This window comes from Gadus chalcogrammus, chromosome 7 (assembly GCF_026213295.1).
Source record: "Gadus chalcogrammus isolate NIFS_2021 chromosome 7, NIFS_Gcha_1.0, whole genome shotgun sequence".
In the NCBI taxonomy this organism is placed as follows: Eukaryota; Metazoa; Chordata; class Actinopteri; order Gadiformes; family Gadidae; genus Gadus; species Gadus chalcogrammus.
The window spans coordinates 606,705-631,120 of NC_079418.1; the positions used below are offsets into that span (position 1 = coordinate 606,705).

At 43.8% G+C, this 24,416-nt stretch overlaps 2 protein-coding genes and 1 pseudogene across 2 annotated transcripts; all 3 read right to left on the reverse strand.

The window, feature by feature from the left end:
- Positions 1–288: 288 nt before the first annotated feature.
- On the reverse strand, positions 289–6,749 carry LOC130385428 (G2/M phase-specific E3 ubiquitin-protein ligase-like). The gene is made up of 4 exons (XM_056593933.1): positions 6,616–6,749; positions 6,177–6,394; positions 5,288–5,500; positions 289–398 (listed from the first exon to the last, which is right to left on the reverse strand). Exons 1-4 carry the CDS (start codon positions 6,747–6,749, stop codon positions 289–291), a joined length of 675 nt encoding a protein of 224 aa, XP_056449908.1.
- Positions 6,750–8,402: 1,653 nt separating this feature from the next.
- On the reverse strand, positions 8,403–9,853 carry LOC130385430 (zinc finger protein 239-like; annotated as a pseudogene).
- A 2,455-nt stretch (positions 9,854–12,308) lies between these two features.
- Positions 12,309–17,211, reverse strand: LOC130385431 (uncharacterized). Its single transcript, XM_056593934.1, has 7 exons — positions 16,588–17,211; positions 16,125–16,427; positions 15,853–16,016; positions 15,540–15,674; positions 13,729–13,963; positions 13,316–13,614; positions 12,309–13,194 (listed from the first exon to the last, which is right to left on the reverse strand). Exons 1-7 carry the CDS (start codon positions 16,718–16,720, stop codon positions 12,838–12,840), a joined length of 1,626 nt encoding a protein of 541 aa, XP_056449909.1. The 5' UTR covers positions 16,721–17,211; the 3' UTR covers positions 12,309–12,837.
- Positions 17,212–24,416: the final 7,205 nt, after the last annotated feature.

Below are 24,416 nucleotides of genomic sequence, written 5' to 3' on the forward strand. Positions count from 1 at the left end.
GGAGTACCCCGAGGGGTCCCCAACGAACATAAAGCCGGAATCAGATAGCGGCAGGATTTGAATCAGTTCTATTTTGGTGGTCTACTATTAATAAAAATGTTGACTGGATAAATTACATATACTATAATCAACAACGGTTTGTTAATTTTACAGAAGAGGCAGTCAAAGGGACTGCCGAACAATTGGATGCCACCTCCCGGATGACCTATCAGAATAGGCTAGCTTTAGATATGTTATTAGCAGAACGAGGAGGGGTGTGCGGGATGATAGGGACAACATGTTGTACATTTATCCCCAATAACACAGCACCAGATATGGGTCCGTGGCCAGGGCATTGGCTGGACTGCAATCCCTCAAGTTGGAGTTGGCCGAGAACTCCGGTATTTGTGACCCAATAGCTGGATGGATGGAGAACCTGTTTGGTAGGTGGAGAGGTATGATCCAGTCAGTACTCATCGCGGGAATAATGGCATAGCCGTGTTAATTGTTGTCGGCTGCTGTGTATTCCCTGCGCACGAGGGCTACTGAATCGGCTGATCACCACAGCATTGGGCGCCACAAAAGTGCCAGGTGACATTCATGCTTACGTAGGAATCAGATATAATCCGTTGAACTTGAATGAGATACCACCTGAGGAACCTGAACCTATCCAATTACAACTATATAGAATAAATGCCACCATTTGTAGCACCTGTGTCCTAGATAATCAATATCCTGGATTTACTGAATAATTAATTATTGAACCACCAAGACGAGTTGTGCTGTTATTATATATATTGTTTGGTTGTGGAGTACAACTCGTTATTCTGAATCGCTGCATTAATAATGGTACAGTTGATCTTCCTTGAGGCGATTGTTTTACAGGCCACCTGTTACGGACACGACGACGACGGAGAACCTGTTTGAAGGCTCCCATGATGTAGGGAGTAACCTCTCTGAGTTGAGGCCTTGACAAGGAGGGACCCGAGTCTTGGGTTCATGAATTACAGGCCAGACGGCGACAGAAAAAAACAATGACTGCAATAATAACAAGCCCAAAACCACCCACATGAACCAGCGCACCAAAACACGAAGATCACCTGAACCCCCCAAATCTATGCCCAAACCACCCACATGAACCGGCGCACCAATACACGAAGATCACCTGAACCCCCCAAATCCATGATAGCTTGTCAATTATTTTGAAATTTAAAATTGTATTATGTCTACCAATTTTTACTTTACTTTTACACATGATGAAAATTGTATGGCCTTGTAGCACATAACCAAAGTATTAGCTCAGGATTTCTAGTGAATAGTTTTGTTGTGTGATATTTGGCCATGTGATTGTATGATAACAAGATTTATGTTCATTGTTGGATTGTTAAATAATGACCTGTATTCCCAATGAGACCCACAAGGTGGATGCCATTTCAGTATTATGAGCCCGTTGTGTTTTTCCCTCTATTCAAGAGTTTTCCACAACGGTAGATGGTGTTGATCCTAATTGACTATGTTTGCGGTGTGGTAAATGGTGTTATGGTTTAAAATATTATTGTATGGTCATCTGAGATGACCAAGGAGGGACTGTTACGTATTGTAAGAATCTAAGCTACCCACACATAGACCCAATGAAGACCAAACATATTAGCCGTAAATACCATACATAGCCACAAGGGGAGCCTTACTGAAGGCTGCAATAGATACTTTATCTCACAGAGGGCAGCACCACAGACCAAGCGAGGAAAACCGAGGATTACGTCCCACCGGTTTTCCTCCACGTCTTCCGGTCCTCCGAGTCCATAAGAAAGCCTCCCACATCGTGGAGACAGGTAGAACTCTCCAGCAGCGCTAGGACATTCGTGGGCTAAAGTCTTAGACCAGCTAGGAGAACACTCTCGCACGTGCTAAGGCACATCTTCAATCTCTCTTAACTTCAGAGCATCAGTTTACCATACCGAAAATACTTTATACAAATAAAGTCTCTTTAAAGCTATTCCTTTGGATTCGACCCCTCTTTCCTTGAAGAACATAATACAATCAATCTATATCTATAGCCTACATGCCCCCACACACACACACACACACACACACACACACACACACACACACACACACACACACACACACACACACACACACACACACACTTTAAAGACTGGTAAAGCAATAGGAGCCTGCATTGGCTAAAGTTGTTGGGATGCACATTATTTTATAACAGGCAGGGGCAAAGTTGTGCATTACAATGCAAACACGACAATAATTGGCACCGTTCTTGCGCACTCAGAAGAACATGAACTGAATAAATGCCAGGTATATAGCATATCGGAGACGGGCACACAATCAGTGCATTTGCAAATGAGAGCCTGCAGTATGACCGATCTTGTGACATTATTAACCAGCTAATACGATCAGACAGACACATCATTGATCACATATAAGCCACAACAAGCCCAACATCACACGGCAGGTGCGCTCTCTCTCGCACATTCACACAATCACTCCAACTCCAAGGCAAGGCTGTTTCACTAAGACCACAAACAACCACAATTAACCAGCCTACATATTGTGGTATCCCCGTCCCGGGTTGGGCCGGGTTCCACTGACAAAACTCGCTTGGCGTAGGGTTTTTAGCCATGGCAGGCATTTATTGCAGACAACTTAAATCAGACAATGCAGACGCGGTCTCTAGGGTCTCCGTGAGCCTCTAGCCGCTCGTGGACCAGAGCGCTTACTATGTCCTTGTTCCTGGTCTCCCGAGCCGTGCTGTGCTGTGCTGGTCCTCCTTTTAAGATGGCTCCGGTGCTTTCGGCCAGGTGTCCCCCAATCACCCTGATTGGGGTGCCGAAAGGGCTGCTCTCCATCGCCGGCTGGTGGGTGGGGGTGGTACACCCCGTCCTCCACGGTACCCCGGGCCCGTCCAGGCCGAGGACCACGTGGCGGGATGCCACAATATCCACAACAATGCACAACAATCAGTTCATTGCGTATCTTCTGTTTGGCGCACATGGCTAATTTGCATAGGCTACTTGCACAGGACTGTCGGCTCCGCTTGTCAAAAAAATAGAGCGTATTTGTGAATAAATGCTTTGAATTCTGAATACTGGACTTGGTGAGCTTAAATAGGCTATTAAGTGACCTTTAGTGAGATGGCCTAAAACGGAATACAAATGAATTATTCTAGGACATAGGCTTTCAGGATCAATTCAGAGGTTCAACTGTTCGGGATTCATTTTGCTTAGCCAGTGAAAGTGACCAGCTGTAGATTCCGCACTGTTAAAAATACCTCACTACAAGTAGGCTATAAGTCCTCCAAATAATTCAGCAGAATTGCATTACTGCCACAAGCATAGGCAGCAGTATGCGCTAAAATGGGCCCTGCCAGTGTTTTTCTATTCTGATGTTTGTGGATGAATCTTTCAGCTACAGCTTTGTTACATTTCCTTGCGATGGTTTGCTGGTTTAATACAGCAATACATCAAATGATGTAAGATGATGTGTCCGTTGCGTGGCTGTCATGTGAGAGCCGTATACGCATTTTAAAAACACCTGTAATCAGCGTGACTATGACTTTCCGAGCGGATCATGGGGGGCTCTTCAATCATTTATTTTCAGGATTTTCTCCCGTCATCCTCCAGTTTATCGCAAACATCTGGAGATAAGTCGGTTTAATTAAATACTCAAGTGAAATACAAGTGTACCTCCAAATTGCACTTATTGTACAGTACTTCGGTAAGGGCATTTACAATCCATCACTAACGTTTTGATAGAGTATTCTGATTCAGCGGATTTAAAATGTATTTGTATAATCTTCACAAATCTTGCAGCAATGCAATGTTAATATATCATCATGGGAAATGAGTATTCTGATTCAGCGCATTTACTATTTATTTGTATAATCTTCACAACTCACAGCAATGAAATGTTAATTTATCATCATGGGAAATAGCATATAAACAAGCTTCATAAAATTAATTTCTAAGCAAGAGGCCTACTACATATTTCTCAACGTAAACATCATGACCATAAGCTATCCCAACGTTTCACACCTTTCACACAGTAGGGCAGCATTAGTCATACATAATTAACAACACATCAAAGAAACTTTATGGAGGGATAACAGTGAAAAAAACATCTGCGTCTTGGGTAAAGCTGGGCTATGCTTAATATGAGGAGCAGGGCCCGATTGGAAGGAAGCCCATTCAGGACGAAGTTGACCTGGAGAAGGCAGCTGCAGGCAGATGAAGATGGGGGGGCTCTACTTCTTATTACCACAACAGGAACAGAACGCAGCCAAGCCAATGAATTCAGCCAAGTCACTGAGAAGTCTGTCTGTAACATTTGGAAGATACAGTTCAACCATGTAGGACTTTTGTAATTCCCCATTGTACTTTACAGAGATAGAGCACTTTGTTGCAGTCAGACATTTGTTTAACATAGTGAGTCTGGAACACAATAGTTTGACCTGGCTTGGTGGAAAGCCCACTCACCCACGTCAAGGTGCAGGTCATGAGTGGGAAAAAAGGTGTGTGTGTGTGTGTGTGTGTGTGTGTGGGGGCACTCCAAGCGTCCTTCCCTGTGTGTGTGTGTGTGTGTGTGTGTGTGGGGGCACTCCAAGCGTCCTTCCCTGTGTGTGTGTGTGTGTGTGGGGGCACTCCAAGCGTCCTTCCCTGTGTGTGTGTGGGGCACTCCAAGCGTCCTTCCCTGTGTGTGTGTGGGGGCACTCCAAGCGTCCTTCCCTGTGTGTGTGTGGGGGAGCACTCCAAGCGTCCTTCCCTGTGTGTGTGTGTGTGTGTTGTGTGTGTGTGTGTGTGGGGGGGCACTCCAAGCGTCCTTCCCTGTGTGTGTGTGTGTGTGTGTGTGTGTGGGGGCACTCCAAGCGTCCTTCCCTGTGTGTGTGTGTGTGTGTGTGTGTGTGGGGGCACTCCAAGCGTCCTTCCCTGTGTGTGTGTGTGTGGGGGCACTCCAAGCGTCCTTCCCTGTGTGTGTGTGGGGCACTCCAAGCGTCCTTCCCTGTGTGTGTGTGTGTGTGTGTGTGTGTGTGGGGGCACTCCAAGCGTCCTACCCTGTGTGTGTGTGGGGGCCCTCCAAGCGTCCTTCCCTGTGTGTGTGGGGGCACTCCAAGCGTCCTTCCCTGTGTGTGTGTGTGTGGGGCACTCCAAGCGTCCTTCCCTGTGTGTGTGTGTGTGTGTGTGTGTGTGTGGGGGCACTCCAAGCGTCCTTCCCTGTGTGTGTGGGGCACTCCAAGCGTCCTTCCCTGTGTGTGTGTGGGGGAGCACTCCAAGCGTCCTTCCACGGGGTTGGGCACCTTCCTTCATGGCCTCCTTAAATCGATTGTACTCCGGATACACCGGTAGCCTGAGGACCAGGGAACAGGTATTGGCCGTGGGGAAAAGGGCCGGTCCATCTTCCTCATGGAGGAATTCAAGCCGGGGTCCGATGGGAAAACCCACAGCAGGAATCCTTTTGAGGCCCGTGGCAAACGCCAGAACCGCCCCCAGGGTGAGACTCGTATCTCCATCTGTTAGTACATAAGAGATAACTTGTAAGAACGACCGCATGTGAACATTAACAGGAATTTTACACTGCCTGACATGTGCCAATCTTTCGTCGTCCTTAGTTAAGATAAGATATACTTTATTAATCTCAGCAGAGAAATTAAGGTTATGTTTTATGTTGGTTTGTGTTGCATTTCTCAGATCACAATAGAAATGTTCAAAAGTCCTTGTTTAACCCTAAGTGTGCACTAATAGTGTCATTCTTTCGAAAAAAATATAAAATGTGTTATGCTGGTTCTGTCACAATCGGTTCACTATAATTCCCTATGCAGTGCTGTATTTACAGGTATGCCTAGGTTCACAAATCAAATAGTAAATATTTTTCATGTGTGCATTTGTTCATTCATGCAGAGCTGTAAACAGTCTTGTATTTTTCCTTTGTGTATTGTGACCCATTATTGTTTGTGAAGACTTAACTTCTACAGGATGCCCCTTTTATATCCATTCATGATAATATCACCTGTTACCAGTTACTAATGTTGAAACAGTTGAACATTGTTGTTTTTTGAGCATTCTACAGCTTTCCTCTTTGGTGGTCCCCTGTTTTGAATTGTGTTGCTGGCATCAAATTCAGAATAAGCATATATTAACAAAGAACAATTAGATAGATAAGGGTTGTAGATAGAAACACTTCCTTACCCTCCACCTCGATCAGCCAGTCCCTCCAATATATAAGGGTCCTGGCCTCCTTCCTCCTCCGATTGGAGCCCGGCTCAGACAGGTAGGACGTCATGAATGTGGACTCCAACCGGGAGGCCAGCAGCGGCTCAGGTGTGTCCATGAAGACCCCCTTGAGCTCCTCATGGTGGATCCTCAAAAGAGCTAGAATCCCGAAGGTCTCCAACCCTTCTTTGAATCTGTAAAATCAATGAGATAATAGATCATAGAAAATATAAGGTCTGTTGCTCTGAAGCCTGTTCCAGCCTACTCCATTGTACATAATGTGAAGATAAAAATCAATTAGACAAGGAATCCTTTCAATTAATATAAATTTAGATTATTTTGGAACACATGATAACTTTTCACTCCAACACAAAGGTCTCAGTCCATTAAATAGTCAATTCCCAGCTCCACTTACTGATTGAGAGCAGTCAAAATACGGCCCTCTGTGAGGAAGTTGAGGGCTGCCCCCAGCAGCTCATCCCTATGCGGGAGGCTCCGCACAAAGGAAAGGAGCCCATGAGGGAGAGCTCGTCTTGTGGCCTCCTCCATAGCCTCCCTGGCACCTTCCACATGTGTGGCATCTGCAATCTAATATCATACATTAGGAACAATAATCATTATTTGGGATTTCTAAGCACTTTCATGGCACAAATTATCTTCTAACAGTAAAGAATGCATTGACATATGTGTATGACATAAATCATACAATGAAATTCAACATCAGTACACTATAGAGCACACCACACAGTATCTTGACACAAAAACACTTCTCCAAAAAGTGGTTTCAATTAACATTAACCATTTACTTGCCTTTTGGAGCTTGGTCCTCAAATTGTAATCTGTCACCTCTTCCAAAGTGGCAGGAAGAGGGGACAGATTACAAACCTGTCTGTAGAGGCGCTGTGATAGGAATCTCGGAGAGACCTGCCCCTGCACCAGGCAGAGGGCAATCATCTTCCCACCAGCCTGTACTGTCCTTTCTGCAATGCTGTGATAAGGGGAAAAGCACAAGGTTATTAAAGTTTGTTGCTCATTTTAATGCATGTTAAAAACTCTAATTGCAACGCCCAATACCATAAATTAAATTCAAAGCTTACCAACACTGTTCAGGGCCAGGGTTGTGTTGCCCTCAGGACCTTCAGATATAAAGAAGTTCTGTATTTGGTCGATGAGGAGGGTACAGAACTCTCTGGTCGGTCCCCCCTCAATAAATGATTGAAGAGCCCCCCATGATCCGCTCGGAAAGTCATAGTCACGCTGCGTATACGGCTCTCCCAGGACAGCCACGCAACGGAATATATATATAATAGTGAAATGCCATATTGAGAACATTTAGATCGGGGGACACGCAACAATCGAGGGATGTGGACACCCCCGAATATTGACGGCTATTTCGCACATTTTGCCATCACAATTATAGCCTAACATAACACTGTACTAGACACAAATGTATTTTCCACTAGCTAGTGGTGGTCATTACATTGCAGTGAAACTAGTAAAGACAACACAGCTTTATGTTACGACGAAACATGGAGGCACTGCAGCTCTAGTCTCGACAATGCGTTACTTTAGTCTGGTATTTCTCTTCACTGATTGGTTAGACAGCCTTCAAACTTAGTGGTCAAGCAAAGAAGAGGGAGGGGCTCGTTCTGCATACCTAATAGCCGGAGTGAATAACTAATAGCCGGAGTGAATGACTAATAGCCGGAGTGAATGACTAATAGCCGCGGCTATTAGTCATTCAAAACCGTATGGAATCCATACGGTTTCCGTACGGAATTCTTGCCAAACCGCACGGAATCCGTACGGTTTCCGTGCGGTTTTGCACTTTTACCGCGCCATTCTAGGGCCGGATTGTGGCCTTCTTGGCTTTCCATGGGCTACCTCCAGGTACCCCCTCCATGCCAGGGCGCCCTGATTTTATGTTTATTAACAGCTCCTCCACCGGGGTCAAGACAATTTGAGTGCCAGATCCAGTCAGCCGACTGTCGGCCTTTTCACGATTGGCTTAAAAAAATGGCTTATTTAAATTTAAACCAATACGATGGTGGGAAAAGCTTACCAGTTTGTATGTTTTTTTTATACTTTCGCAATTCTGGACCCCCCCCCCCCCCCCCCCAAAAAACAAGTGAAGTGAATATTTCACGGAGGGGCGGCGCCCTAGCGCCCTCTATTGACCCACCGCCACTGGTTGATATATCTATCATTTGTTCACTGTATTAGCCTACCAAATCACAGGCCTCTTCAACGGTTTAAATCAGACATCCTTTTTTTTCTCACTTCCATTGAAGGACGGTGAATAGTAATTATTATTGGAAGATTGAAACATAATTATCAATAATTAATTCAAAATGTCACTGAATCCGGGGAAGGGGAACATCTTCGTGGAGCTGTGGTTCCCTCTGGTGGTCAGTAACGGGACCTCAGCTCATCCTTTGAATTCTACGTTATACATAACAGCATATCAAATATAATTCACCAACATGTTGGACTGCATCTATTCTATCCAGACAAAACCAGACATCTCAACACTGCATATCTGATTTTATTTGAATTTCTACAGGATAAATAAATAAATACATACAAATGTAATAAATATAACAATGACGTCAGAGAATAATTCAGTTAACATTATCTCTCTCAAACTATTTTTCGGGTAAAAACCTTCACTCATGCAGACATGAATATAAATAAATACATAAAGTTGATAAGATAAACAATTAACCGTTCATGTGCCCTTTTAACATATAACAGCAAGGACCATGTTCGATTAGATCTGAATAACAGATGTCTGGGAACCATTTAGTTTCTTCACATGGTTGTTTGGGTGGAGACTCCTCTGTGAAGTTGTGTGTGACGCTTGAGACGACCAGATTGACTAAATGTTTTCCCACACTGTTTACAGTGGTATGGTTTCTCTCCTGTGTGGATGCGTTGGTGTTCCTTCAGAGTATCAGATCTACTAAACGTTTTCCCACACTGTTTACAGTGGTATGGTTTCTCTCCTGTGTGGATGCGCTGGTGTTTCTTCAGATCACCAGATAGACTAAATGTTTCCCCACACTGTTGACAGTGGTATGGTTTCTCTCCTGTGTGGATGCGCTGGTGTACAGTCAGATGACCAGACTGACTAAATGTTTTCCCACACTGTTTACAGTGGTATGGTTTCTCTCCCGTGTGGATGCGCTGGTGTTTCTTCAGATCACCAGACTGACTAAATGTTTTCCCACACTGTTTACATTGGTATGGTTTCTCTCCTGTGTGGATGCGCTGGTGTACAGTCAGATGACCAGACTGTCTAAATGTTTTCCCACACTGTTTACATTGGTATGGTTTCTCTCCTGTGTGGATGCGCTGGTGTCTCTTCAGTTCACCAGATAGACTAAATGTTTCCCCACACTGTTTACAGTGTGGGGAAACATGCGCTGGTGTCTCTTCAGACTATCAGAGCGACTAAAGGTTTTACTGCACTTCTCACATCTGTGGCGTCCGGCTCCTTCTGCTGGAATCTCGCTCGTGCTTTGGACTGTTCCCGGGGAGGCTCCGATTGGTTCTTGATAGGAGGCTGCGACGTATGGGAGGAGACTAGGCTCCACCTTGATTTCTCCACTCCTCAGCAGTCGGCCGTACAGGTCGCCATGGCTCCTCTTCATGTGTTTGTGGAGGAAGATCTGAGACGTGTAGGAGTACGGACACTCGGGACAGGGGAAAGCCTGTGCTGGTGTCAGCTGGGATCTCCCTCCTAGGAGAAAGAGAGAGTCATATGTATTTTATTTTTGAGAGTGCTGCTGATGGCTGGTTTAAGCAGCCTCATCTGGCCAGAGTCAGGTGGTTTAGGCTTTGGGGCTTGATAAGGCTGCACATCCTAATCAAGCATACCTGAATTTGTATAATTGGATTGTTTTTTTGAAACCTCCATGGTACTGTATATTTTTCATTTAGACATTTTTCCAAGTAAGAATATATTTCCTATTATGTTGTCATCTTTTGTTTATTATATTTAAATTTATGTTAAAACTTTACTATTTCCTGTATAATTTCTTGACTGCTTTGTTAATGTAGATGTTTATTGTCCAAGCTCTTTTGAATTAAAATGAGAGATGTGGTCATGAAGTGCCGCATAGAAACCAAACCCTGACAGAAAGGCAGATCTTAGTAGAGCTCTTGTTGTTCCACAGTCGATCAAATCCGATTCCCAGATGTCTGGCGTATTCGTCCCCATACCAGACCAAGAGCTCTGCTCCTGAAGTCACGAGGCCACAGGAGCGATACAAAATCCCTCCTTTGTACTGAAACGCTATTAGGTTCTGTTCCTCTTCATTACGAGCACAATTGACGTACCTAACACACAGACAGGTACGTCAACACACCTTTACAGTGTATCTTCTGCATATGTCATAGCAACACAGAAAATATTGTGGATCTAATCAGATAACAGACATGGAGAAATATAAATGTTATCAATCAAGTAATGTAAGTAAGAAAATTGTGAACATTATTCATGCAGTAGATGGTATAAAAGTGAATAGGGTCCTACCTCATCCAGTTAGAAAGTGTCTCTCTCTTTGCATCAATGTAATCATTGTGTCTGCTCTTGTAGATCTGGAGAAATGTGTTAATCAGACTCTATGCCATCCAATAAACACACAAGCACACACACAAGACTAGATCAAAATAAATGAATACAAACACACTGACCTCCCAGGAGTATCCACTCTAGGGCTCCCTCTTCATCTGTCCTGTGTCCTTCGTAGGGTCCAAAGTGTGTTCCAATGGGAAGGCCATCGTCTCCACAGTAAAACACATACATAGAGGGAGGGAGGGAGGGGTGGAGGAGGGAGGAGAGATAGAATACAAGAGAGGTAGAGGAGAGCGAGATGGAGACACATGGAGAAGAGAGATGTAGAGAGATTGAGGCAGGGAGAGACAAAGAGAGGTGAGAGGAATGGAGAGAGGAAGAGAGGTGGTGAGATGGAGGGGGGGAGAGGAAGATAAGATATGATAAGAAATTAATGGAGATGTGTAGTTGGGAAACAAGTGAGAAAGAGAGATTTAGACAGGAAGAGGGAGGGAGGTAAGGAAAGAGGGGGTTGGGACAGGGGGGGGGAGTTCAGAGAGGGAGTCACAAAGAGAGGCAGATAGAGGGAAATGGGGGGAGAGAGGGAGAGATAGACGAAAAGCACGATTCAGGAAGAAGAACCATTGGGGGAGAGATATATCCATCTGCTTTGGCAATATAACTGTTAGCATTACTGTTTTTATATACATTAGCTGGGAAATGTATTAAACAATGAATGTTATACTGTCTCATTGGACGGGGAGAACTTTGTTGTGTTAAAGTACGACATCTACCTCAAACCCAGCGGGCAGCGTCTTCTTGGCTCGGTCTTTCTCTCTGACAGCAACGGGGCGATCGATCAGCCACGAAGACGATAGGACCGTGGACCTCGCACTCTTCGAGGAAGAAAGTCCTACACTCATCACAGACTGGAGAGAGTTCATTTATTTATAACGTTCAAGAGAGCTTCAGCTACAAATCTATATTAAATAGACAGAAACAGGAAGATTAAAAATTGGTTTGTGAATGAAAAAGAGGTGGGGAAAAAGAGGTGGGGAGAGAGAGACAGAGACAGAGACAGAGAGCCCTCTTACAGAAGTAGTCGTCATCCTTAGGTACTTCCGGTTCTTGGTAGTTAACTCTGAGAACATTTCTCAGGTTCGTCTCTCTTGAATAAACACTTGAGCCCTTCATATGTTCATGGATAACTGATTCACACACACACACACACACACACACACACACACACACACACACACACACACACACACACACACACACACACACACACACACACACACACACACACACACACACACAGTTACAGACTATACGTGCACAAAAAGGTGTTATTGCAGGGAAGCAGTGGTGGGATCAGAGCTAACCCAATGAGACCTCCTCCTGGACTGCAGAGCCCCTCTCTACTCCTCCTCCGGAGGGGTCAATCTCTGGATGAGAAGGAGTGGGCCCTCCAGAGACCTCCTGGTCACTCCAGCCCCGCCCTGAGAGACTCTGACAGACAGAACGACTAGTTAGGAGTACTCACTGTTTTATTAATGTGGGTAGGTACTAGGGCTGTACGGTATGGACTAAAATGTATATCACGGTATGATTTGAGGAATAGACGGTAACGGTATTATATCACTGTATGTTAATTTTATCTTCTAATTTCGATATAAATGCCTCTGAAGGGGGAAAAATACTGGAAAGGCAGCAAAACCACATCAAAAAAATTAAATTATTTTCTGAAGTTACTTCCATCTCTGAAAAACACTAATGTTTAATAGTATCAGGGTTCCTACAGGTTTGTTCAAGTCAAATTCAAGTCTTTTTAAGTCCCTTTTAAGACCACTTATATAAAAAATTAATACCTATTTCACGGCCTATTTCACAGACCTACCGACAACGTTTGTTCAAAATTTGTTAATTTATTTCAACAAATGTGAAAATGTGGACTGTAAAGCATTATGGAATGATGGAACATTACAGCATAGTGGTGAGTACTTACGCCAACAGCACAGACTCCTGAACAATAAACAATGAAAATCAACTCAACAATAAATAAAATTATGATCACAGTCAACTCCTAAGTTCTGCACTCTTAGCAGCGATCTCTTTATCAAGGAGAGCCAGTTCTGCCAACTTCTCCTTATGGCCTCTCCGCAGGATGTTTGACCTGGTGATCAGGCCAGCCATCTTGCTCCCTGCCTTCGCTTCAGCCTCCTCAGCCATCTTGTCCGCATCCCTAGCCAGACCCTCAGATACCTCCTGTACACGTCTCCTCTTAACCTTCAGCTCCTCAAGACAGTTCTCTGCTTCCCTCCTCTTGAGAGCCTGCTCTTTTGCCTCCCTGTTCCTTCTTTTGGTCTCCAGATGGGTACGATACCTTGTCCTTGCCCTTGCTACACTTTCCAGTAGCGGTTTACTGAGTGGAACCTGGGTATCGGGTTGGGGAAAGAGAACCAGATTCAGTGACAAACTCAAGAGACCAACTATGTTGATTCTATCAACTTTTAAGTCAACAGCATATTACTAGTCCAGAGAGGAGTCATCTTACCTTGGTAACACCTCCATGTTGTATGATGAAGTCACACACCAGTCTCCGTGTGACCACAGTATCCTCCTCCAAGTTATCAGACTCCACCTCTTTATTGATTGAGAATCCACGCTCAACTGTAGCTTGACCGTGGGAGAGGATGAGCAGCTTCTTGCAGAAGGCCCACAGCTCGGGATAAGGCTCCATGGCGCTGCTCAGGAAGATGTCCAGCCTCTTCTGCATGGGTTGAAAGGAGAGGAAGTCCTCACTCCGGCTCTCCAAGGACAGGAGACTGTCAAACGGCTGCAGTATGACATCCCCTACGACAAAACAAATGAGAAAATAGAGAAAAACATTGATAAATCATTGGGCATTACCAGCAAAGTAGATTGAGGATAAATTCATGTGTAGCCTATAATTTGCCTTATTCTTACCCAAAGAAGTATCAGTAAGCTGTTTGTCCTGGAGAAACCTTTGAACCAGCCCTTTCATGTGATTCCTGCCTCTATCTGGTTCTCTATACATTACTGACGGATCCAGGCACACCATCTGCCTAACAGTCAGATACTTGAGGGGGCTCTTGTCCTGCACTTTCTTGATCATGTTACTCAGTCCCTGCATGCACTCTCTCTTGAACTCGAGCACCCTGAGTTCTGCACCTTTGATTCTCTAGAGAGAGAAATTAGCCATGAATATAGAACATGTCTTCAATGACCTGGTTCACCCTAACCATTTGTAAAATGATCTTTTGAAAACATCACACTACCTTAACCCATTTAGGCCTAAAGCGCCTGGAAAAAATGCCTGTAAAACCTATAGGCGATTTCAGAAAAGCCCCCAAAACCTGAAGTTTTTCTAGAAATTCAGCAATTGTATCAACGCCTACTAAATTACTGATTTCTCAGCCCCTGTAACAGATAGGAACACAATTCAAATGGTATTTGAGAGCTGACACCTGTGGCTTTCATGGGAAATTTGAGTTTTTATTTACAAATATTTACAATATTTACATACAGGTAGAAAAGTAAATAAAAAAGTAAAAAAATATGTAAAAGTGCAGGAACAGCACAAAACAGTAAAAAAAATAAAGTATAATAAAGTGAAATAAGTATATAAGAAAGTAATAAAGTATATAATAACAAACATGGGAAGGGGAACAGACTGGGACTAAAACTGTAAACAGTCTGCGTTTTAAATTACATGCACTTGTATGTGATGACTACTGAATAAAAGTATTATGCATAATACAAATACAATTGCATTCCATCCTAAGAAGTAGCGTAATTAAAAGATACAGGCTATAATTTGGGGATGTATAGTAGCCTAGGCCTTATTGTTCTGGAGATCGCAGTTAGGTGTGAAATCCAAAGAAGCTCTATTCTTTGGAAGAGCCTTGAACATCCTGCATACGGGCCCGTCGTTGCCTTGTTACGCCACTGGTGGTGACATTCCAGAGAAGCTTATCTGGTTTTACGGGTGCTTTACGCATCTCCGGGACAGTAATACATCTCTTACATATAAACTGTCGTAATTTCTTATTACAGCATCATCACAATCAATAAGTATTACTATTGATAAGTATAAGTGACATTCCAGAGAAGCTTATCTGGTTTTACGCACCCGGGTGCTTTACGCATCTCCGGGACAGTAATACATCTCTTACATATAAACTGTAGTAATTACTTATTACAGCATCATCCCAATCAATAAGTATTACTATTGTCCTTGCCTCCAGATGGCCGCAAATCTGTCCCGGGACATATTTCTGGCGAATTGCGTCCGAAAGAGATTCTTACTCTGTCGCCAGTAATCTCTTCGCACCGGCAACACAAGCAGCCCCATTCCATACTTCTTCTTCCTCGTCGTCATTCACGAACATGTGCCTTAACCATAATTCCCGGTCAATCGGTTCGTATTCGTCATCAAAGGACTCGGCCTCATCAACATCTTCGAAGCCGAGAAACTCGAAATCGCTACCGTCAGAAAAGTCTTCAGTCTCAAATTCCGCCATACTTGCTTGAAGACATTTCTGAACTAAACTCACGAGGAACAAGTTGACACCTATATGTGTCTATTCTGATGCATTTCATTGACCCAGATGCCGACACTTTGGGCAAAAACCCCCCTTATACAGAAAAACGACGCAAACGCTTTCCCGTCCTTAAAGGTAGAATGACGCAACAGCGCTCCCGGCTTTAAAGGTAGAACAGCGGCAATGCTTTCCCGGCTTAAATGGGTTAAGGACTGACTCTGCACCTAGACCAATGCTGATGTCTTGTGGGCTGAGCCAGATGGTCTTGTCTGTGACATCCAGTTTGGTCAGCTGCAGGGCAGTGATATCGTGTAGTACTTCTCTTTTTATGAAGCGTCTGAGTAGACTCTGTCAACAGACAAACACAAAAATGTCTGGTGCGGAACATTAATCACCAACATCAAATTATCTTATGATGATGCACAATGTAGCCACTATTTTTTACACATCCTAACCACAAACCCCATTTTGTCATAATGGATCAATTGAGCCCAATCAGGGGTTATAACGTTAAGTAAATTGTTACCATCATCAACTCGGTCAGGTCCTTGGGGAGGAATGGGAGCACAGGCTCATCCGTCTGATATTTTTTCAGGAAGGGATTGAAGGTCCTGGCAATTGCTGCGTAGAACTGCAATTTGGCCAAGACGAGTGGATCCTTTATGGCTGCTGCAAGTGTGTCATATGATGCTGAGAAAAAGACATACAGACAGTCAGACATTTCAACTATGACAAGGCCACACCACCACCAGGGTTAGGACACAGTCACAGACCTATTCACATTTAAGAAGGGCCTACCTGTTCCAGGGTTCGGGAGTCTCTTTGTTTTCACAGCTTCCATGTACAGGAGAAGTGATGGCCAGACTGCCAGGGCTCTCTCCACAACCGGAAGGTTTTCTACCCAACGATGGGCACAGAAAGATAGAGGGAACACACTGGACTTGGTTACGGTGATGTAATCCTCTCTCCTGGCAGGCGTATTGTGAAACAATGTGTGCATTGCTCTCAGCAATTTGTCCAGCTGCCATACAGTGAACCCACACTTGAAGGAGTTGTGTAGCGTGTGTAGGCCACAGCTCCCCACACAAACGAGCTGAAGACCTAAAGGTTTCAATGCAAACTTGATATTAGAAACCAAATTAGAACTTTGAAAGTGTTTATTCAATGTTAAGTGCACTACAAATAAAATACATTTTTATAATTACTAATGGATCAGAAACACTCACCCACACACACAGTAATAGCATTATAAACTCCTCACCTCCGTACTGCTCAGCTTGATCTTTCTGGAAAAGGTCGAAGAGTTTCCAATTCACATTGGGCCCATCCATTGAAATAGACACCAAGTTCCTGAGGTTCAGTTTGTCCATACATTCCTGAAAAAAGGGCTGCATTTCATTACTCAAAATAAGAGGACTAGGTGAGCATCACATATTGACACACACACACACACACACACACACACACACACACACACACACACACACACACACACACACACACACACACACACACACACACACACACACACACTTGATTCGGAACGGAACAACAGCTGTTCGCTTCCACAGGGAAAAACTAAGGAACTTCAACCTACTTAGGCCTACTAATTAACGGTAAAAAGCTATTAAATCTTCAACAAAATATGCAGATACTGTCATAATCGGTTCCAGGGAGTATATAGGGATTATTAATGTTATTTTTGGTGGTGTTTTTTTCTGGAACGAGTATTCGATTAATCGCTCGGAAAAACCAACGAGTATCCGAAGCCTGAAAAATGGCATTCGGGCCAGCCCTAATGGTAATTAAACATTAAAACACCTGCGGCTTATAGTCCAGTGCGTCTTATATATGTACACATCATTCAATTTAGCTGCTGCGGTTTATACTCCTTACAGTGCGGAAAATACGGTATTTGCTTTGGACAAAAGCGTCTGCCAAGTACATAAACACATAAACAAACATTGTTAAGGAAAGTAGAGTAAAAAGGGTCATGCTTACTTTGAGATGTGACAGCAGGTCTTGTGCAGTGGAATGTCCCATAAACTGGGAGCCCAGATATCTGGACTGAACCTGTCCCTCGTTCCAGAAGCGGACATGCACATCCAGCTGTTTGTTTTTCGTAGTCTCGTTGAGACTCTCGTCGAACATCAGAACGAACGGCGATTTGTTGACTTGGGACACCAGTTCCTCTTTTATATAGACAGCTAAACCAAACTTGGCTATGTACGCCGTTTTGTCAGGACCACAAGTAAATGTGGTAGCGATGTCGGAATCTGGGAACATGCATTTGAACAGCTCTGAAATACTGTCATTACCATTGTAAGACTGGTGTTTGGAGATGGTATTAAGAGTCCACAACACCTCTGCCTTCATAGTGGGTGTGGACCCAAAAGATGTGCGCAGATCCACTCTAGTCGTCGTAACTGGAGGGGCTGCTGTATCACTGCTAGTGCTAGCAGTTGGCTGGTTATCTGCTTCTGCTTCTGATTCAGGCACAACAGCTGGCTGGCCAACGCTAGCAGAAAACACTCCGGCGATGGAAGGAGTTTGATATTTCCCTTTTATAGAAGAAATGTGCTTGGACGACTTGGCATGGGACTCTAAAGCCTTCAAGCCCATCGTACCAAGCTGAATAATTTTTTTGCATACGGTGCAAAAAGCCGCGAAAACATTTTTGTCCACCGGTTTCAACCAGTGGCAAAATGCCTGTTTATCTCGCCACGCGTCATTAAACTTACATTTCCCCATAACCCCAGCATAAAATGGGTCGCTAGATAACCTAAACAAACGTTCAAAAAAAAAATTGCGCACTTCTGCTTGGCTTGTTGTTGGTGTACTGTAGCAAAGTGACGTGTGGGAAGCGGGAACCATGGAAATATAAATGGGACCCGCGGAAGCGTTGCATTCATTATTGGTTCCGGTGTTTTGACTTTTGAGGAGAATGCGCTACGGAGAAGTTATACTGCCGATTTTTTAAGACCCAGATATCAAAATTCAAGACTTTTTCAAGTCTTTTTAAGGTATTAATTCCAAATTCATGAATTCAATGCTTTTAAGACTTTTTAAGACCCCGCGGGAACCCTGAGTATGGATTTGTTTCTCCACTTGCTTGCGGACCTTGCCGTATAGTTTTGGCATCTCAATTTGGCTGAAGTGTGTGTCGGCAGGAAACGCGTACCTGGGATCGAGTGTTTTGACCATCTCTTTAAAGCCCTTTCTATCGACATTTTGAAAGGGAACCATGTCCTTAGACAGGTAAACAGTGACAACGTTTGTCAGCTCGTTCCACCACTGGCATTCAAAATGCCTGCGGAAGCAATGTCTGATTGCAGCGACGGCTTCACGCTTCCAGCGTCTGTCTCGTACGTTGTGGAATGAGAGCTCGTGAAGGGACTATTGCGCGAGCACGCAGGAGCGCTTGCTGCGTGCTTGCATACTGCCTTCTCAGGCAGTATGCAATAGCATACTGCCTGAGAAGGCAGTATCGCTGTCAATCTGTCCCTGGGAAAAGTAACGTGGTGCCGAATTGAAAAAGGAACTATGTTTCGTTACCATATTTTCAGTAGTTGCTCGTAACTTTACTTTTTACATGAAAAAGTAGTTAGGGAACTGTATTAACGCATTACTTACTTTGTTACGCGTTACACACAACATTGTCTCCCGGTCACTCCGGTCTCACAGTAACGTCAAAATCTATACCGTAGCGCAAATTCACACCGGTATACCTTCAGCACCGTTTATACCGTACACCCCTAGTAGGTACCTTACCTCCTAGCAACAATACGTCTAAGGTTATACATCGTGCTGGTGTAATTAATACCCTTAATCCATGAGTCTGCTGTCACACGGACATGAAGCAGGTCTCGTACCATAGAGGACAGGACATGGTAAGGCTGCTGAAGGTGATGTGTGCTGTTTTATACCCGTAAAGAAACTGCATCTGACGTACTGGGCTGTTGTAGAGACCCCTGTCTGACTGTTGGTGGCTTCCACACTCGAGCACCTGCTGACATAACTGGCTTTAGGTTAGGATGTAACCTGCTAACTATTACCAACTGACTATATGAGTTAGGATGTGACCTATTAACTACAACAAACAGACCATATGTAAGGATGTACTATATTAACTATGACTAACTGACTAAAAGGTAGCTTAGAAGCTATTAACAACCAAGTTACTATTAACTTACTATAAGTTAGTATTTAACTTTCTGACTTACGATCAATTAATATTTAACCAAATAACTACTTACTGAATCTAAGTAAGGAAGTATCCTACTGACTACTAACTGACTAAAAAGGTAGTATAAGCTACTAACAACCAATGAAGTATAAAACCTAACTTACATACTATATCTGACTAACTATAAGTAAGGATGTATGCTACTAACTCCTACTAACTGACAATAAAAGGGACACTTCTTGTTGCCATGGCGCTGTGGGAGACGGCTGCCTCTCCAGTAGCTCTCCCGTTTTTTAACTTCTTTCTACTTAGTGTGTGTTTAATATATATACTGTACTATACTAAACTATATACTATATACTATAGATACTTCTATTCTATTTATTTTTTCTAAAAATGCAACCAAGAGCCAGCTCTCTCACTCAAGAGAGGAACTACTGGCTTTGCAAACAAACGGACTAACGGACAAAACAAACAACAAACAAACAAACAAACGGACGGGCTGGGATACGACACCCAATCCCAGCGGAGCTGAGGAGGAGACCCAGGGGCTGCAAGGCTGGAGCTAAGATAAAGGCTGAGCTTGCGGATAATCGTAGGCGCTACAAACCATCTATTCCCTCCGTAATCATGGGGAATGTGAACTCGCTGCCGAACAAGATTGACGAGCGGTCCGCGCTGAACAACCAACGGATCTACCGTGACAGCAGCTTGTTCATCTTTACGGAGACATGGCTTAACCACCTTGTACCGGATGCTAACGTGGACCTGCTGGGATTCACTGCCGTGAGAGCCGACAGAGACACTAAAGCGAGCGGAAAAAGCAAAGGTGGGGGTCTCATCATGTATGTCAACAACCGCTGGTGTAACCCAGGACATATCTCCATAAAGACAGTCTCATGTTGCCGGGACCTCGAGCTGCTAGCTGTTAGCCTGCGGCCATATTATCTGCCGAGGGATTTTAGTCATGTGATCACCGTCTGTGTTTACATTCCTCCGAGAGCGGACGCAGCTGTCACGTTAAAATTGTACCGGGGGCGAAAATTGTACCGGCCTACGTCATCGTTTGTTTACATCCTGACAACCTGCCCTGCAACAGACGACGCGATGCAGAAAACATGTTTCCAAACGACGAAATAACATAATACAGATAGCGGATCGCTATCTGTATTATGATGGATAGCGATAACACTTGTTTTTACTTTATATTTGTATTGTATTTAATTGTTTAATCGAAACAATAAAAAAAATTGCCTGCGAAACGGGCGATCGCGTCAAATGACAAATGTTTTGCCCGCGAAACGGGCGATCGCGTCAAATGACGTAGGAGGGTTAATGAAACATAATACAGATAACGGATCGCTAGAAAACACTTGTTTTTACTTTATATTTGCATTGTATTGAATTGTTTAATCGAATTTAGCTAGTAAACTGAGTGTTTTAAGCAGGTTTCATAGTCTAGAATGTTCAAGAACCTTCCTACGTGATTTGACGCGTCATTTGACGCGATCGCCCGTTTCGCGGTCAAGTTTCTTTATTGTTTCGATTAAACAATTAAATACAATACAAATACAAGTGTTATCGCTATATATCTTAATTCAGATAGCGATCCGCTATCTGTATTATGTTATTTCGTCGTTTGGAAACATGTTTTCTGCATCGCGTCGTCTGTTGCAGGGCAGGTTGTCAGGTTGTCAGGATGTAAACAAACGATGACGTAGGCCGGTACAATTTTCGCCCCCGGTACAATTTTAACGTGACACAGCCACTGCCTGTGAGAAGATACACTCCGTCACAGCAAGGCTGCAGACACAGCACCCTGAGGCATTTATGATCATCTCTGGGGACTTTAATCACGTAACTTTGGATTCTACTTTGGATTCACCAGGTTGTAGACTGTACTACCAGAAACAACAGGACAATTGATCTCCTCTATGCTAATGTGAGGGATGCATATAGAGCGACTCCCCTCCCCCCACTGGGGAAGTCTGATCACAACCTGGTTCACCTACAGCCACTGTACATCCCCCTGGTCCAAAGACAGCCGGTGACAACTCGCACCATCAGGAGGTGGTCCCCTGAGATGGAAAGTGCCCTGAGAGACTGTTTCGACACCACAGTATGGGATGTGTTGATCGACCCGCATGGTGAGGACATAGAGGGGATGACACACTGTCTGACGGAGTACCTCAACTTCTGCGCAGACGTGGTCTCCCCTGTCAGGACTGTCCGCTGCTACCCTAATAACAAGCCATGGGTAACGCGGGAAGTCAAGGCTGTCCTCAACAAGAAGAAGGCTGCCTTCAGGAGCAGGGACAGGGAGGCCATGAAGGCAGCACAGAAGGAGGTGAAACACTGTGTGAGGGAAGCTAAGGACAGCTATAGGAGAAAGGTGGAGCAGAAGCTGAGGGAGAACAACATGAGGGAGGTCTGGGAAGGTGTGAGGACCATCACAGGTCACAACACAAAGACCAGAGCTACAGGGGGGACAATGCAGACAACGGAGAGGGCGAACGAGCTGAATGACTTCTTCAACAGGTTCAACCAGCCCTCGTCCCCCCCACCACCACCACCACCACCACCCCCACCCTCACCACAGCCATCTCTCCTTCTTCTTCCCTCTACACACCTCCCCCCAGACACCACAACATCCCCCTCCTCCCCCCCCACCTCAACACAATCCCCGCCTCACATCACCATAGACCAGGTCAGAGGACAGCTGAGGAAGCTCCAGCCCAGGAAAGCAGCAGGCCCGGACAAAGTGTGTCCGAGACTGCTGAAGACCTACGCTGCAGAACTGGGAGAGCCGCTACAACGGATCTTCAACCTTAGCCTGCGGCTAGGGAGACTGTGGTTGCCAGCGTCCTCTTCTACACTGTGGTGTGCTGGGGAGGCAGCATAAACAAGAGGGACACCTCCAGACTGGATAAACTGATCAGGCGGGCTGGCTCTGTGGTCGGCATGAAGCTGGAACCACTGGTGACGGTGGCAGAGAGGAGGACACTGGACAAACTGCTGGACATTATTGACAATGCCAGCCACCCCTTGCACACTGTCATCAACAACCAGAGGAGCCTGTTCAGTGGAAGGCTGCTCCTTCCCAAAGTTAGGACCAACAGACTAAAGAACTCCTTTGTCCCTCATGCCATCACACTATACAACTCCTCACTCTGAGGGAAGTAGGAGGAAATAGAATAGAAGTAATGGAAGTAATAGAGTAATAGAGTAAAGAGGAGAGATATAACCTATTCCACTGCTTAATTTGAACTGCTAATTTATTTAATTTAATTTAACTGTCAGCCACCCCTTGCTCACCGTCATTTCATATATGATATGATATTTATCCACAATGCCGTATGTGTATGTGTGTATGTATGTGTATGTATGTGTATGTATATGTATATATGTGTATGTGTGTATATGTATGTGTGTGTGCATGTGTATATGTATATATATATATGTCTATTTATGTTTACATTTATTTATTTATATTTATTTATTTATATTAATCCTCTATACAGTTCTCTACATTTATCTTTTATTTTACTTGAATCCTGTTTTACTTCTATTATTATCTACCGGTACTTTCTATATTAGCTAAGAGTTTATTGTTTACTGTTTACTGTTTTTTGTTTACTTTTTATAGTTAGTTAGTTAAGAGTTTATTGTTTATCTTATATTATATTATAATTATTGTTTACTGTTTACTTTTTATTTTACTTTTTATAGTTATCTAAGAGTGTATTGTTTATCTTATATTGTATATAATTTAATATTGTGTTGTGTTTCTTTCTGTAAGCTACTGGACAATCAATTTCCTTGAGGGAGTCATCCCAAAAGGATCAATAAAGCCTAATCTAATCTAATCTAATCTAATAAAGTAGTATATAAACGACTCACTTCAACTAACTGACTAAAATGGGTAATATAACCTGCTAATTTACTATGAGGTACAACCTATTATTAAAAATGTTTATTACAGGTTTTCCTTTTTTCAGATGCAATAAAATCCCTTTAAATCAATAAAACCCCTTTTTGTTGCTATATCTTTGGTCAAATGATTAAGCAGTATATGCAGGCTAATGTATCTTCAGGGCTTTGAAAGGGATAATGTTCACTGCACATTACTCCTTGCAGAAATGTCTTATAAATGTCTTTGTACCGGTCAATCCAGAGGTCCAGAGCTGCTCCTCCTCAGAGTCTGTCTCTTCAGGTGAGCAGACTCTCACCTGGCCGGGCTTCTCTCTCCTCATGAAGGCTGGAGCCACAAAGGACAGACCTGACACACACACACACACACACACACACACACACACACACACACACACACACACACACACACACACACACACACACACACACACACACACACACACACACACACACACGCATTTATAGACTATATCAGGACTTATGAAAAAAATTTGACAAATTGGGACATGCCCAGGTCCAAGAGACCTGGGAATCAGAATATTTCCATTCCTTGATTCTAGGAATGCAACCATCTGTTCAGATTTAGGCTAGGGCTATATTTTTGTTCAGCCCATAGCAACCAGCCCATACACACACAAACTCTATTTTCAGGTTTATGTGACTTATAAGGCCCATAGCAACCAGCCCATACACACACACACTCTATTTTCAGGTTAATGTGAATTATAAAGACCCTAGAATACACAAAATAGGATCTGTATTTTAACTGGGGTCCGGTTATGTAGAAATGTCAAAACCCCAGACAACCCGGGTAACCTTCAACAGAAAGGACTATCCATGTTCACATAGCTCTTAAATATAATATGTTCTCAGTCTACTGTTTAAGTCGTATTATTGCTATTTGTGACAATATATAAAAATTCGTAGCAAATATTCACGTAATAAAAAAAGGCGGAAAACTTTTTGCATTT

What these genes read in the sequence shown, in the direction of transcription:
- LOC130385428 (XM_056593933.1), bottom strand. Translation starts at nt 6,749, where the DNA reads ATGGAGGAGGCCACAAGACGAGCTCTCCCTCATGGGCTCCTTTCCTTT. An exon ending in CTGGCTGATCGAGGTGGAGG is followed by an intron (nt 5,501 to 6,176) that starts GTAAGGAAGTGT and finishes ATGTACTAACAG; the next exon opens with ATGGAGATACGAGTCTCACC. An exon ending in TAAGGAGGCCATGAAGGAAG is followed by an intron (nt 399 to 5,287) that starts GTGCCCAACCCC and finishes CCATCCATCCAG; the next exon opens with CTATTGGGTCACAAATACCG.
- LOC130385431 (XM_056593934.1), bottom strand. Translation starts at nt 16,720, where the DNA reads ATGCAGCCCTTTTTTCAGGAATGTATGGACAAACTGAACCTCAGGAAC. An exon ending in TCAAGCTGAGCAGTACGGAG is followed by an intron (nt 16,428 to 16,587) that starts GTGAGGAGTTTA and finishes TGAAACCTTTAG; the next exon opens with GTCTTCAGCTCGTTTGTGTG. An exon ending in TTGGTCTAGGTGCAGAGTCA is followed by an intron (nt 13,964 to 15,539) that starts GTCCTTAACCCA and finishes TTCTCTCTCTAG; the next exon opens with AGAATCAAAGGTGCAGAACT.